The sequence below is a fragment of the Ochotona curzoniae genome, unplaced genomic scaffold (genome assembly GCF_017591425.1).
Source record: "Ochotona curzoniae isolate NIBS_2020 unplaced genomic scaffold, NIBS_Ocur_1.0 contig_1014, whole genome shotgun sequence".
Classification (NCBI taxonomy): domain Eukaryota; kingdom Metazoa; phylum Chordata; class Mammalia; order Lagomorpha; family Ochotonidae; genus Ochotona; species Ochotona curzoniae.
This window is the reverse complement of record NW_024464920.1, coordinates 52,905,438-52,918,846: the sequence shown is the minus strand read 5'-3', so window position 1 is coordinate 52,918,846 and position 13,409 is coordinate 52,905,438. Positions and strand designations below refer to the sequence as shown.

At 50.9% G+C, this 13,409-nt stretch overlaps 1 protein-coding gene across 3 annotated transcripts in view; it reads right to left on the bottom strand.

Moving 5' to 3' along the window:
• PPP6R2 (protein phosphatase 6 regulatory subunit 2) overlaps window positions 1-13,409 on the bottom strand; it is a 50,569-nt gene that overhangs the window by 25,715 nt on the left and 11,445 nt on the right. For 2 of the 3 annotated variants that reach the window (XM_040987782.1, XM_040987773.1), the window contains exons 2-3: window positions 6,637-6,879; window positions 13-199 (exon numbers count right to left, since the gene is read on the bottom strand). In XM_040987782.1, coding sequence (XP_040843716.1) covers window positions 13-199; window positions 6,637-6,863 — 414 coding nt within the window. In that variant the 5' untranslated portion in view covers window positions 6,864-6,879. The remainder of the gene's footprint in view (window positions 1-12; window positions 200-6,636; window positions 6,880-13,409) is intronic. The other variant, XM_040987791.1, reaches the window with a different exon arrangement.

Below are 13,409 nucleotides of genomic sequence, written 5' to 3'. Positions count from 1 at the left end.
CACATGACTTACCTGCTCGGTTTTTCTTGCAACGAGATTGCCGATGGTCTTGCTGAAAAAGCTGGCAAGCAGAGGGTTGAGAGGAGGCTCCCGGTCCAGGAAGTCGCACAGACGGCCCAGCAGACTCTCATCCCCACCCAGTCTGTCGCTAATCTGCGGCACGTCACAAGTAAGGAGCTCACAGGCTGTGTTGGGATACCTGGAAGGGCAGAGTCCAAGCAACTGGAGGTGAGCTCCCTAAGGAATCTCCCAGATCACACTGTGCAGGCCTCACACAGCTCCTAAGGAAGCAGCTCCTGTGACGTGAACCAAAGAACAAACAGATCTTAGAATAGAATGAAAATGTGATTATACTGTGACTAGTATTTTTCTTACCAGAGACTCAAATTTTTAAACAAACCTTTCAATCTCCTGATTCCCTATTCAACATCTACTGACCCGACTTACGTTCTTGGGTAACCTTGCTTCATCCACAATATTCTCTTCCCTCCAGGCCCCACACTGGTCTGTCAGGTCTGCCCCTGTATTTCAGTGAGGCCAATGAAGGCTTTCCTAGCAGCAAATAGGGACTTGATTTATCCTTTATGATGTAGTACCAGTTCTAGGCATTATGCAAGGAATTCATCACTAAAGGTATCTGATTTGTGGATAGTGTACTTTTCATGTGATAAAAATGACCAAACAAAAAATCTTTATCCCATTAAATATGTGACCATTACAACGCCACAACAACCTGTCTTCAATGACTTTCAAACATGAGGAGGATGACAGGCAGGACAGACACACACACACCTGAGCAAACGGCAGGACACACACACACTTGACCAAGGCTCTGGGTCAGGCAAATCTGGCCAACAGCCCAGGACACACATACTGACCACTCGCCCAGGACACACATACTGACCCCTCACCCAGGACAAAGCCCCTGAAAGCAGCACGGACAGCAAGACCTGATGATTTATCTCACCTGGGAGAGCTGGGCTTGCCAAGAAGGCACAATGGGCCCAACTGGAACAAACTGCTGGGAGTGTCCTATGGCACTTGTTGTCCCATGACAGGCCAGCTCCTGAGCTAGGCAAGTGACCATCTTCTTTTTGTCTGGGCTTTCTCACCTGAACATGCAGGTGATGGGGCAGTCAGGCCTGCTCCAAAGGCCTTTAGTAGGGATCTTGAAGGCCATATGTATACAGCAGAGTGACACCTGGCAGGCAGGATATGTGCAACTGGGATCAGCAACTGAAACCTCTTTTTCTTGCCAGTGTGCCAGGTACAGAGGAGGCTCCAGTGCCAAGCCTAGAGGTCATTGTGGGCTGGCAGGAACAGGGCCTTGGTTTAGGGGATAATAAAGGAAAACAGCTGAGTGTAGCAGCTGCCCAGGTGTAGGGGAGAGACAGAGGCCTCTCAGTCAGCCAAGGGGTGGATATTTCTCATTAGCTCAGCTAAAACAGAGCCGCTATGAGTGCCCACAGGCCTACAGGGAGCACTGGTCTACATGTAGAGGCCCGGCAGCACAGGGCCTGGCTGGCCCCAGAGGAGCAGTCCTCACTGCGCAGAGGTACCCCAGGCTGTGTGTGGGAGGAAGGAAGGAAGAGGCCAAGGGCCACCGCAGGAGGGCAGGTTAGGTCTGGCTCTCTGGCCTTCAGGGCTCCTGTTTGTGGAGTGTGGAGCACCAGCACATGGGGAAATTGTGAGGATCAGACAACAAGCGCTCAGCCGACTGAACAGGGAACAGCCACTTTGACAAGGAAGGCCAGCAGGGAAGGCCAGAGTGAAGCCCTGTGAAGCCCTGTGAATTCCAGACAACAGCGTTGTGGCAGCAGGGAGAAGCAATGAGCAGTAATGAGCAAACCAAAGGGAGGAAGTAGAGGAAAGAATAGGCACCAATACAAGGAGTGTGTCAATAGTTCAGGGAATATGCTTGTCTACACCAACACATGGGTCAGAAGAAGCCACCTTCCAAAGGGATATCCTGGGGAGGAGCTTCATAACGTACTAATTCCCAGACAGACACTGCTCAAGTGCTCTGCAGGCACATGCGGGGGCAGCACTCCAGCACACACATGCACAGACATGTACCATGAACACAGGGCAGGACTCCAGCACACACACACACACACACACACACACACACACACGTACCATGAACACAGGGCAGGACTCTAGCACACACACATGCACAGACACGTACCATGAACACAGGGCAGGACTCCAGCACACACACACACACACACACACACACACACACACACACACACACACGTACCATAACTGCAGGGTAGGACTCCAGCACACAGACACACAGACACACACACACACACGTACCATGAACACAGGGCAGGACTCCAGCACACACACACACGTGCACACAGATGTGTACCCTGCACACATGAGCAGGACTCCAGCACACACTTGGGAGAAAGGGAGCACTAAATGGCTAGAATACCTAGCACACCCCACTCAAGTCCTTCAAAGGACTGAAAACACCACCTGAACAACTCAGCACTGCAGGGACCACCCTGCTGCCAGGTAGAGCTGACTATCAGATGCACCTAGGGGCACACCCACCAGGATCAGGATTCAAGCCACACAGCTCCAAGTGCCTGGAAGCTGATACAGCGGCAAGCACAGTCCTGGCTTGGCCTGCACAGCACTGAATGCTACATATTTTGGGGGGGGGGGGGACAGGGAAGGCAGATACACAGGAGGAGAGACAGAGAGGAAGATCTTCCATCCACTGGTTCACTCCCCAAGTGGGCGCAATGGCTGCAGCTGACCTGATCTGAAGTGCTGGGGTCCGTGCAGTAGGTGTGAATAACACGAAGGTGTGAACAGAACAGCTCCCCTGCTTGGCAGGGCCTGGGGGAGCTTCCAGCTGTTTGGCAGGGCCTGGCGGATTTCTCTGACCACCTTGACGCAGTTTTCACCCCCTTTCGCATGGACACTCAACCACCCCACTAAGAATCTTGCAATCTATTAGGCATAGTTTGCCCCTGTGAGATGGCTTTTTACAACCAACATGAGCTTAAAAGTTAATGTTACTGATAATGTCTTGGTGAGTGGGCCTTTAACTGCACACAAGAGTACAATTAAGCCCATGCTGTTTCCAGACACCTTATTGTGTGTCTAACCATTGCTGTGAAATCTGGCCCAAACATTTAGCATGCTTTCTGGGAAATGGCTTGATAAGAGTTTCACAAACTAATAATGGAAGTGATGGGAGTATGGGTTGAAATTGCTATGACAAAAAATATAGCTACTGGGACCCTAAAAGCTATCCTGTTACTGGGACCCTAAAAGCTATCCTGTTACTGGGACCCTAAAGGTTATCCTGTTATAATTACTGTGACCCCAAAAGGCCATCCTGCTATGGCAAAAATATAGTTACGGTAACCTTAAAGGTTAGCCTGTCCTTGCAACTCTCAACTCTTTAGAACATAGTAAATGTAGTTGCTTTGGCTGCCTTCATAATTTTTTAACTAGAGGAAATATAGGGTGACTTTACTAACATCATATATACTTTTGATTATTGTTTGATCATTTATGAGGTTGTAGAGCCTACAGTTGTAGAGGGATTTAATGTTTGAAACTTTTGTCTTAGATTTTTATGTTTTTTCTCTTTTGATGTATTTCTCTCATTAAGTGATGGATAAGTTATAGAATAAGAATTGTAGTAGGAATGTATTACTGAATAAGATGTGCTGTCTACTGAGAAAATGTTGGCTGCAACATCAGAATGGATAATGCCCTGTCTTAAGGTGAAACTATCTGTAGAGTTGTCTTTGGAAACCTAAATGGAGTAAACAAGGCTCATTGCTAATTGCAATTATTTTCGTCATCGTAACTCTTGCTTAGTTAACAAACTGTGTGAGCCTGCAGGCCTAATGACCTTTGGTGTCAATGCCCCAGTCCCCATAAACCAAGGCCTCAGACCTTTTCCCATATGTAATTCAAGGTAGGGGTCCAGTTGTCACAGGCGCCAAGGATGGGACCCAGACTTGAGGAGAGTAGGTGGGGGCTGGCAAGCCGAGATGAGCAAGGAATGTGGGGTCCTCCCTCACTCACCTCTCAAGCTGTTGTAAATTGTGCCCCTCTTTGAGCTATGTCAAAATTCCCTAAAAGAAAACCGTGTACTGCTTCTGTATAAACAAAGCGGACAGCTTTCTCGCGAGGTCCACAATGATGTTGGAATTGTAGTAGTCCGTCTCTTCCTTCTACGCCTATTTCACGCACCCTTCCCGAGCTCCGAACTCAGCTGGAGCTGGACTCCAGCACTGAAGCGAGGAGAATCTTCTGGGACTCCCAAACAGGTGCAGGGTCCCAATGCCTCAGGCTGTCCTAGACTGCTTTCCCAGGACACAAGCAGGGAGCTGGATGGGAAGCAGGGCTGCCGGGACAGAAACCAGTGCCCATATGGGATCCCAGGTCGTGCAAGGTGAGGACTTTAGCCACTAGGCTACCGTGTTGGACCCTGAGTGCTATATTTGAGGAATGGACCCATGGATCAAACATCTCTCTCTCGTGTGTGTGTATGTGCTTGTGTGTCACTGTGCCTTTCAAAATGTAGCAATAAAAAATCCAAATTTAAAAATTTAAACAAACTCTTAAAATTTAGAACAGGAGGGTTTTAAAACCATGGGGTGGTACAGTGATTCCGTGGCTTAAGCTAGCTCTCGTCAAGCATCATTCCACATGGGCAAGGGGCCAACCCCGGGTTGCTCCAGGCTGCTTCCTGCTAATGTACCCCAAGTCCCGGTCCTGTGTCACAAATGTGGGGGAAACAAGATGAAGCTCCAGGCTGCAGGCTTATCAAGGCCCAGTCTGGGACATTCTGGTCATCTTGGAAAGGAACAAGCAGAAGAGATCCCTGTCTGTCTGCAACTGTGCTTTCAAATAAAGAAACCAATCCTAATAAAAAGAAGAAAGCAAGAAATTCTGCACAAATATCCATATTTACAGATGAGTGGCTGTAATCAGTATTAACTTAGTAGCATACATACACTGTTCTCACACGACACACACGGTCATCTGTGTGTGTGTGCTCACTCTGTGTTTACACTACTGTACACACACATATCCTACATGACACACACGGTCATCTGTGTTGGATCTGCTCATCCCATTCCCAACCTGGCTTCTCCACAAGCCACAGCGTCCTTCTAGAACTCTGCACCAGGCACCAGAAGGGCCTCTGCTGTCCACCAACATGCGCTGCGAGAGCTCTGCTGAGACACATCTGTGTACCCGCCTTGCTCTTCTATCTACACACAATCCAGCGCTCCCTGCTGCAGCTACTGGGCACTATTCCTGGAACCTGTAAGACTCTGTTGGTAGACAGGAAACACAAACTTGGCCCATTTGCATGCTCAACGAATCATTTTTCCCTGCACTTCATTTCCTGCCACTCAAAACTGCCAATCCTCGCAGCTCACAGGGTGCCCAGAATCAGGTCTTGCCCCCTTCTAAGCCTTCCCTGCCACACGCACATGCTTTGAGCCTTCTTGTGGGCAGCTGAGTCTGCGTATGCCTGATCCTGTGTGCTCCTCACCCCTATCTCCTAGGGGACCCTGTGGATCACATGGCTTTTTCACAGAGCAGCCAGGATGACCTTCGTTGTTCCCACGCCGCTGTCCTCCTTGAAGCCTGGGCAGCTCCAACCTTGTCTTACCCCTGCTCGTCCCTGTGTCGACCTCCTGGGCTCTTGGCTTACATTTTAGGTACTGGAAATGGTCAGCGCCACTACTGACAATGATGCATGTCCTCCAAGCCAAAGACCCCAAAGAAGAGTATTCTCCACCACCAGGGTGTCCAGCTTTTGCGCATTTCTGCCTGGCCGCTTGCCAGGCCTGGGCCAACCCTGTGAAAGCCAGATGGTGTGGCTTCTTCTTCATGCGAATGGCCCTTTTCTTTCCAAAATACCCTGATGGGAACAGCTGCTCAACCTAGAGGTTAAGGTACCCACTGGGCCAGCACTGTGGTCAGCGGGTTAACTGCCTTGTATACTACATGGGCACCAGTTCAAGTCCCGGTTGCTCCACCTCCAATCCAGCTCCCTGCTACACACACTAAAGGATGGTTCGAGTGCTTGAGTCCCTGCCCCGACGGGGCGGACCTGGATGAAGCTCCAGGCTCTTGGCTTCAGTCTGGTCCGGATCTGACTGTCGTCCTCTGAGGTCTGAGCCAGCAGAAGGGGGACCTCGTCTCTCCCTCTCTACACCTCGGCTTTTCAAAAGAAAAAGAGAACACAATCCACAGGAGACTTCCTGAGCTGAGTCCAGCTCGCCCTCATGCACACCCTGGAGGCAGTGAAGGTCTGGCTGGAGCTCCTGGATCCTGGCTTCGGCCTGGCCCAGCCCTGACTGGCACAGCCATTTGAAGGGGGGAACTAACAGATGGAAGACCTATCTTTCTGCCTCTCAAACAAAGTAAAATTCTGAAAGTTTATTTATAACAACTTAAGCTTATTTACATACACAGAGGTGAGGCACCCCAACAACAGATCCCAGGGGAGCAGACTCCTCGGGGCAGGAAGGAGGTCCAGGGAACAAGTGTTGATGCCCAGCTTCTTCAAGAGGCCCTGGCTCTGGCTACCTCACTCCTGCCCATCACACAGGCCCCAGGCATGGACTCAGTACATACTTGAAGCGGACCTTCTCGTCCATGTCCAGGGGCGGCTCCTGGGTGATGAGGCCCACCAGCTCCTCCATACACTGCTGCCTGCACAGGAAGTCCAGCAGCTTCCGGTTCTGAGCCTTACACTCCTGCAAGATGTCATCTTCGTCCATCAACTCATGCAGTGTCACCTGCTCCTTGTCCAGCAGCTTGTCAACATGGGACGTGGTGTTCAAGTCAAACTTCCAGAACATTGTGCAGGCCACGGAGCTGCAGGCAGAGACAAAGGGTCACCATCCCCTCCGTGAGTTTACCACAGCACAGCCCAGACTCAGGCTGGGAGCGGCTCGTCCTCTTCTTCAGCAGCTGCGAGACTGGCTCCAGCTTCCCCACACTCCCCTAGGCTGACCCAGCCTTGCCCTCTCCCTCACGCCGCCCCCCACAGCCTGACCAAGGCCCCCAAAACACCCGAGATGTTATCTGCTCCTTGGTGCCGCGTAGCTGACGTGTCAATGTCTCCCTCGTGCCCTCCATCCTGAGAAAGGCACACCTCCTTTCAGGGTGCGCTGGGCCGGGACTCAACCTCAGCACAGTAAACTCGAGAGCGCTCAGTCAGCTGAGCTGTCACTCCACCACCACCCTGCCTCTTTCTCTCACTGTCCATCACTGAATTAGATGAGACAGCATGCTTATACAACTTCACTCCGTTTACATTTTTGAAAATTCATTCATCTGAAAGAAAGAACATCAGAGACAGAGAGGCAAAAATCTTGCATCTGCTGGCTCATCCTCCACATGCACCAAGGCCAGGGATGGGACAGGGCAAAGCCAGAAACTTGCAACTCCACCCTTCCCCCACCCAGGCGCAGGGGCCCAGGCACTAGAACCATCCTCCACTGCCTCCTGGGACACCAGCAGCAAGCTGAATGGGCAGTAGGGCAGCCCTGATTTAGAACTGACACACCCCTCTTTTATGGGATGCTGGCATGGCAAACAGTGGCTTGATCCACCGCACCACAATACCCCCAACCCCTGCCCTTGCATTAAGATTTGTTTTATAGTCTGCCACAGAAACCAACATTTTAAACAAAGAGCTAAATAGCAAGATGCACTGGGCTTCTGCTGCATGTTCTTTCTCTTAAAAAAAAAAATACGTATATATACATATATATGGGGCCAGGCACAGTAGCCTAGTGGCTAAAGTCCTCACCTTGTAGGCACCAGGAACCCACATGAGCATCAGTTTGTGTCCTGGCTGCCTTACTTCCCATCCAGCTCCTTGCCTGTGGCCTGGAAAGCAGTCAAGGATGATCCAAAGCCTTGGGACCCTGCGCCTGTGTTGGAGACCCTGAAGAGGTTCCTGACTTCAGATCAACTTGACTCTGGCTGTTGCAGCTGCTTGGGAGTGAACCGAGGATGGCAGATCTTCATATCTCTGCCTTGCTAATAAAAATTAAATCTTTTAAAAAATGCTTTAAAGACATAGAAATCATCCTTTTTTTTAAATAGAAACCATTCTCTTTTTTTTTAAAGATTTATTTTATTTTTATTGGAAAGGCGGATATACAGAGAGGAGAGACAGAGAGGAAGATCTTCCACCCAATGATTCACTCCCCAAGTGATGGCAACGGCCGATGCTATGCCAATCCAAAGCCAGGAGCCTCTTCTGCGTCTCCCACACGGGTGCAGGGTCCCAAAGCGCGGGTGCAGGGTCCCAAAGCCCTGGGCCATCCTCGACTGCTTTCCCAGGCCACAGGCAGGAAGCTGGATGGGAAGCGGGGCCGCTGGGATTAGAACCGGCACCCATATGGGATCCCGGGCGTGCAAGGCGAGGACCTTAATCACTGCGCCACTGCGCCACCGGGCCCCTTATGTACTTATTTGAAGGACAGAGTTACAAACAGGGAGAGACAGAGAGATCTTCCAACCGCTGGTTTACCCTAGGTGGCTACATGGCCAAGGCTGGGCCAAGCTGAACACAGGAGGCTGAACTCCATCCGGGTCTCATGCGAGGTACAGAGTCTAAGTACTCAGGCCATCCTCTGCTGCTTTCCCGGCATTTTAATGGGAAGTCAGATGGGAAATGGAGCTGCCAGGCCTTGAACTGGCACTCACATGGGATGTTAGCAGCGTCACAGAATTCACTGAACCACGACACCAACCCCTCTTTTATTGTTTTGCTTTTAAAGATATATGACCAAGGTGCCACTGCAGTGGCTTAACAGGCTAATCTGCCGCTTGTGGTGCAGCATCCCAGATGGGTGCTGGTTCAAGTCCAAGCTACTTCACTTTAAGTTCAGCTCCCTGCTAAGGTAATGGCCTGGGAAAACAGCAGAAGATGGCTTTAGCCCTTGGACCCCTGCACCCACACTGGAGACCAAGAAGAAATTCCTAGCTCCCAGCTTGGTACAGACCAGTCCAGCTCCTGCTGTTGTGGCCATTCAGAAGGTGAATCAGGAAATGAAAGATTTCTCTCTCTGTAACTATGACTTTCAAGTAAAATTAATCATTTTATTCTAAATATTTGTTTATTTTTTTATTGGAAAGGCAGATTTACAGAGAGAAGGAGAGACAGAGAAAGATCTTCCATCCACTGGTTCACTGCCCAAGGGGCCACAACAGCCAGAGCTCAACTGATCCAGAGCCGGGAGCCAGGAGCTTCTTCCTGTTCTCCCACACAGGTGCAGGGTCCCACGGCTTTGGGCCATGCTTGACTGCTTTGCTAGGCCACAAGCAGAGAAAATATATATATAAAATCAAAGTCCTGGCTATGCTATGTGACCTGAGGCCAGCTGCATGTCTTCCCATGCTCCCATTTCCTGTACTGTAAAAGGGAAACTCAGAAGAATCCGCAAGGAGCAGGCGATGTGTGCCCAGGCTAAGACGTCCTCCAGGGAGCAGCGCTGTGCTGCAGCCCCAGGGACAGTGGCGTCCATCTCAGAGGGCTGGTCTGAGACCCTGTCGCTGCCGCTCAGGGGAAAGCAGCAAATGATGGCTGCTCACTTGGGTCCCTGTGACCTACACAGAATCTCCAGATGGAGTTTCAGGCTCCTGGCCTGCACCAGCTCAACCCCAACCATCCTGTCCTTGAGAAGCAAACCAGTAGATGAAAGATCACTCACTCTTTCCCTCTCTATCACTATGCCTTTTTAACAATGCAAACTTAAAAGCAAACAAACAAAAAAGAGGTCCCTCAGGGACATTCATATCCCACGTAAGAGCACCTTGTTTTGGGTTCCAGGTCTGCTCCTGACCCCAGCTTACTGCTAACAGGGTCCCTGGGTGGCAGCAGGCCTGGGTCCCACCCTTCACATGGAGTCAGAATGAGGTTTCAGGCCTGGGTCCCACCCCTCACATGCAGAATCTGAGGTTCCAGGCCTGGGTCCCACCCCTCACATGCAGAATCTGAGGTTCCAGGCCTGGGTCCCACCCCTCACATGCAGAATCTGAGGTTCCAGGCCTGGGTCCCAACCCTCACATGCACACAGACTGAGTTCTAGAATCCTGGCTTTGGTGGCCCAGTCTGAGTGACAGACATTTGAGAAGTGAACTTCAAATGGGAAATCTTTGCTCTTCAAATAAAATAAAAACAAGTTAAAACAGTCAAGTAAATACATACAGAAAGAGAATCCCATGTTATACAGTCTGAGTTGCTTTCCATAAGGACTGAGGAAAACCCTAACAAGTTGTATTTTCAAAGACTCTGTGTAGAAAGAAGATAGCAAACAGGGTAAGGTCACGGTGAGCAGTGACGGCCATGCCATGACCAACCCTGTGTGTCACCTGCTAGGTCCACCTTCAGGAATCATGCCAGAAGCCTGAGTCACAAGTGGCACGCACACAGACACCACGAAAAGAACGCCCAGAGCAGCCTCTACCCCTACCAGGCAACTACCGGAAAGAGAACGATGGCAGGTGGCCTCCACCAAGTGGCACTGTGAGTCCTGAGCTCTGTAATGAGCACATGCACAGTCAGATTACAAAGTGGGCAGGTGCACTGGAAAAAAACAGACCGACCAAAGGCTGAGGAAGGCTGACCATCAGGCCTTACTGTTGGATGAGAAAGATATACACTTCCCTACCTCATTCAAGCCATGGTTCTTTGGGGCCCCTTTGTGTGGCAGCCTAGTCTGTACCTTAATATAAATTAAACAAGCTTCTAATCTCCCTGGATGTAAATTTTTTTTTCTTTTTTTTAAAAAGATTGATTTATTTTTATTACAAAGTCAGATATACAGAGAGGAGGAGAGACAAAGAGGAAGATCTTCCTTCCAATGATTCACTCCCCAAATGTCTGCAACGGCTGGAGCTAAGCCAATCTGAAGCCAGGAGCCAGGAGCTTCCTCTGGATCTCCCAAGCGGGTGCAGGGTCCCAAGGCTTTGGGCCATGCCTGACTGCTTTCCCAGGCCATAGGCAGGGAGCTGGATGGGAAGCAGGGCTGCCATGTTTAGATCCAGTGCCCATATGGGATCCCTGGCGTGCAAGGCGAGGACCTTAACCACTGCGCTATCGCGCTGGGTCCTGTAAATTTTTTCACCTGTAAAATGATAATGCTTTCTTCAGGGCCTGGTGCGGCAGTTAAATCTTCGCCTTGCACGCACCAGGATCCCATGTGGGCACCAATTCATATCCCAGCTGCTCCACTTCCCTTCCAGATATTAGCAAACATTTGAAATTCTAGATGAAATAATTTTCTGGGAAGATAAATAATGGAAGAAAACTGATAAGCAAGCAGCAGATTAGTTACCAGGTGGGTCCCGGCAGTGCTTTGGGGTCAGGTCCCCCAGCCAGGCCGCAGGACGGCTGGAGGCTCACCTGCAAGGGCCATCAGGAACCAGCACAGCCACTGCCACAGCCAGGCAGCTGCACCTCCTCCCTGCAATCCAGTAGCAGAACTCTGTGCAGACAAAGGGGCCAAGAAACACAGGGAAGAAGTGGAGATCTTTCTGAGGAAGATTTGTGAGTGCTGAACTCGGGAACCAGAGAGCACAGGCTACAGTCACACCAGAAGGGCAGAAGGGAGTGGGAGGGCTTAGCTCTACTCAGCAGTGAACATTCTAATGCATTACAACTGCAGTAAAAACCCTTTCTCAAGGGCCAGCTCTGTGACCCACATTGAAGCACGACAACGCCAGCAACCCAGCTGCTCCACTTGTAAGCCAGCTCCCTAACACTTGGGACAGCACTGCCTGCTTTCAGCTTGGCCAAGCCTCAGCCGATAGGGCCATCTGGGGAGTGAGTCAGCTGTCTCTCCTCCTCTCTCTGGAACTCTGCTGTTCAAGTAACTAAATTAAAAAAAAAAAAAGTCACTGTTGTTTGGCAGCAATGACTGCTGCTGCTCCTGCCACCCGAGCGAGGCCTGCACCGACGCTGGGGAGCGGCACACAACACACATGTCCACCTGAGGAAGCAGGGACAGAGCCCTCCACCTAACTCCAGCCAGAGAAGGGCCCAGGGCAAGGACACAGCTCCACTTCCCATCCAGCTCCCTGCCACCATCCAGCAGTGAGCAGTAAGTGTTCACTAGATGTCAGCAGTCAGGGCACGAGGGAGGACAGCGGCGGTCGGAGAAGGACTGACCGCATTCACAGCACACTCATCAATTTACATGATCACACACCTCGGGCAAACATTAAGCAGACAACAAATCCCACCATATCCCTGGAGGAAGCCGGCTTCCCGTCTTAAATTCTAAAAAGGCCAAAACATCACATGGTCCTTACTGAAGAAGCCCATCGGCCTCCCTCCATTCCCGCCTGGCCCAGAGACTTGCTGCAACCAAAGTGTCAGCCGTTACCCTGACTAGGTCCGCTTCCCTGCGGCCAGAGGAGCCTGGAAGGCACTCCGGAGCAAGCCAAGGGGAGCCCGGGGAGTGCGGGGTGAGCACCCCGGCTGTGTCCAGCACAAAGACAGAGCTCACAGCGCCACCAGCCACCTGCTGTCTGCCAGGACCAACAGAAAGCTAACACACCTCCCTCCCCCTCCTTATCCACAGCAAAGGATGAAGGCTGATGTGCCAGCCCCTCGCCTTCCCTTCATCAAATCAACCCCAGTCCCCCTACAGCAAACAGGAACCCCGGCTCACGTCCAAGGGCAGCCCCTTCACTGCACCCCAGACTGTACCCCGAAACATGCCAACACTACTGCTATGCTCTGCAGTGCTTCCTCCTGTGGAGTGGGATCAACCCCACACAGCTGCCCTCTGAGAGTGGGTACCAGCTCCCCCTACGACTGCCCTAGCCCCACCCAGGCCATAGGAGGCCTGCCAAGGCAGTCAATACATCTGTCACAGGCTAACTTCTGAATTGGTAATTCATATGGCTTAAAAGAAAGTGCCCACTACGAAGAAAAAAGATAATCCACAGATCAGAACTTAAAAAGAGCAATTACAAAGATGCTGTAGGACTTTGGGGAAACGAGAACAGAAGGAGCGCGTCAAGGACAGCAACAGATGAATGTGAGGCCTGCGGAGAAAAGATCACTTGATAAAAAGAACACAGGAAAATAAAGGCAATCAACAGAAGATAAAGGCTGTAGACACAGAATGTCAAACCATGTGGCAACATCAAGCAGTGGATCTCACTGGATCTCACTGGATCTCACTGGATCTCAGGCCTCGGCTGCAGGACACGGGACAGGGTCCGTGGGGCTCGGAGCGTGTGCCACATCAGGACCCTGAGTTGGTATTGGGTGCTGGGGCGGTTAGGAGGCTGAATATGGTTCCTCCCTTGTCTCCACCTTTTTCCCAGAAACCAGAAGAAACAGAAAAGTTGGAAATAATGATCACACCCATTGTTCC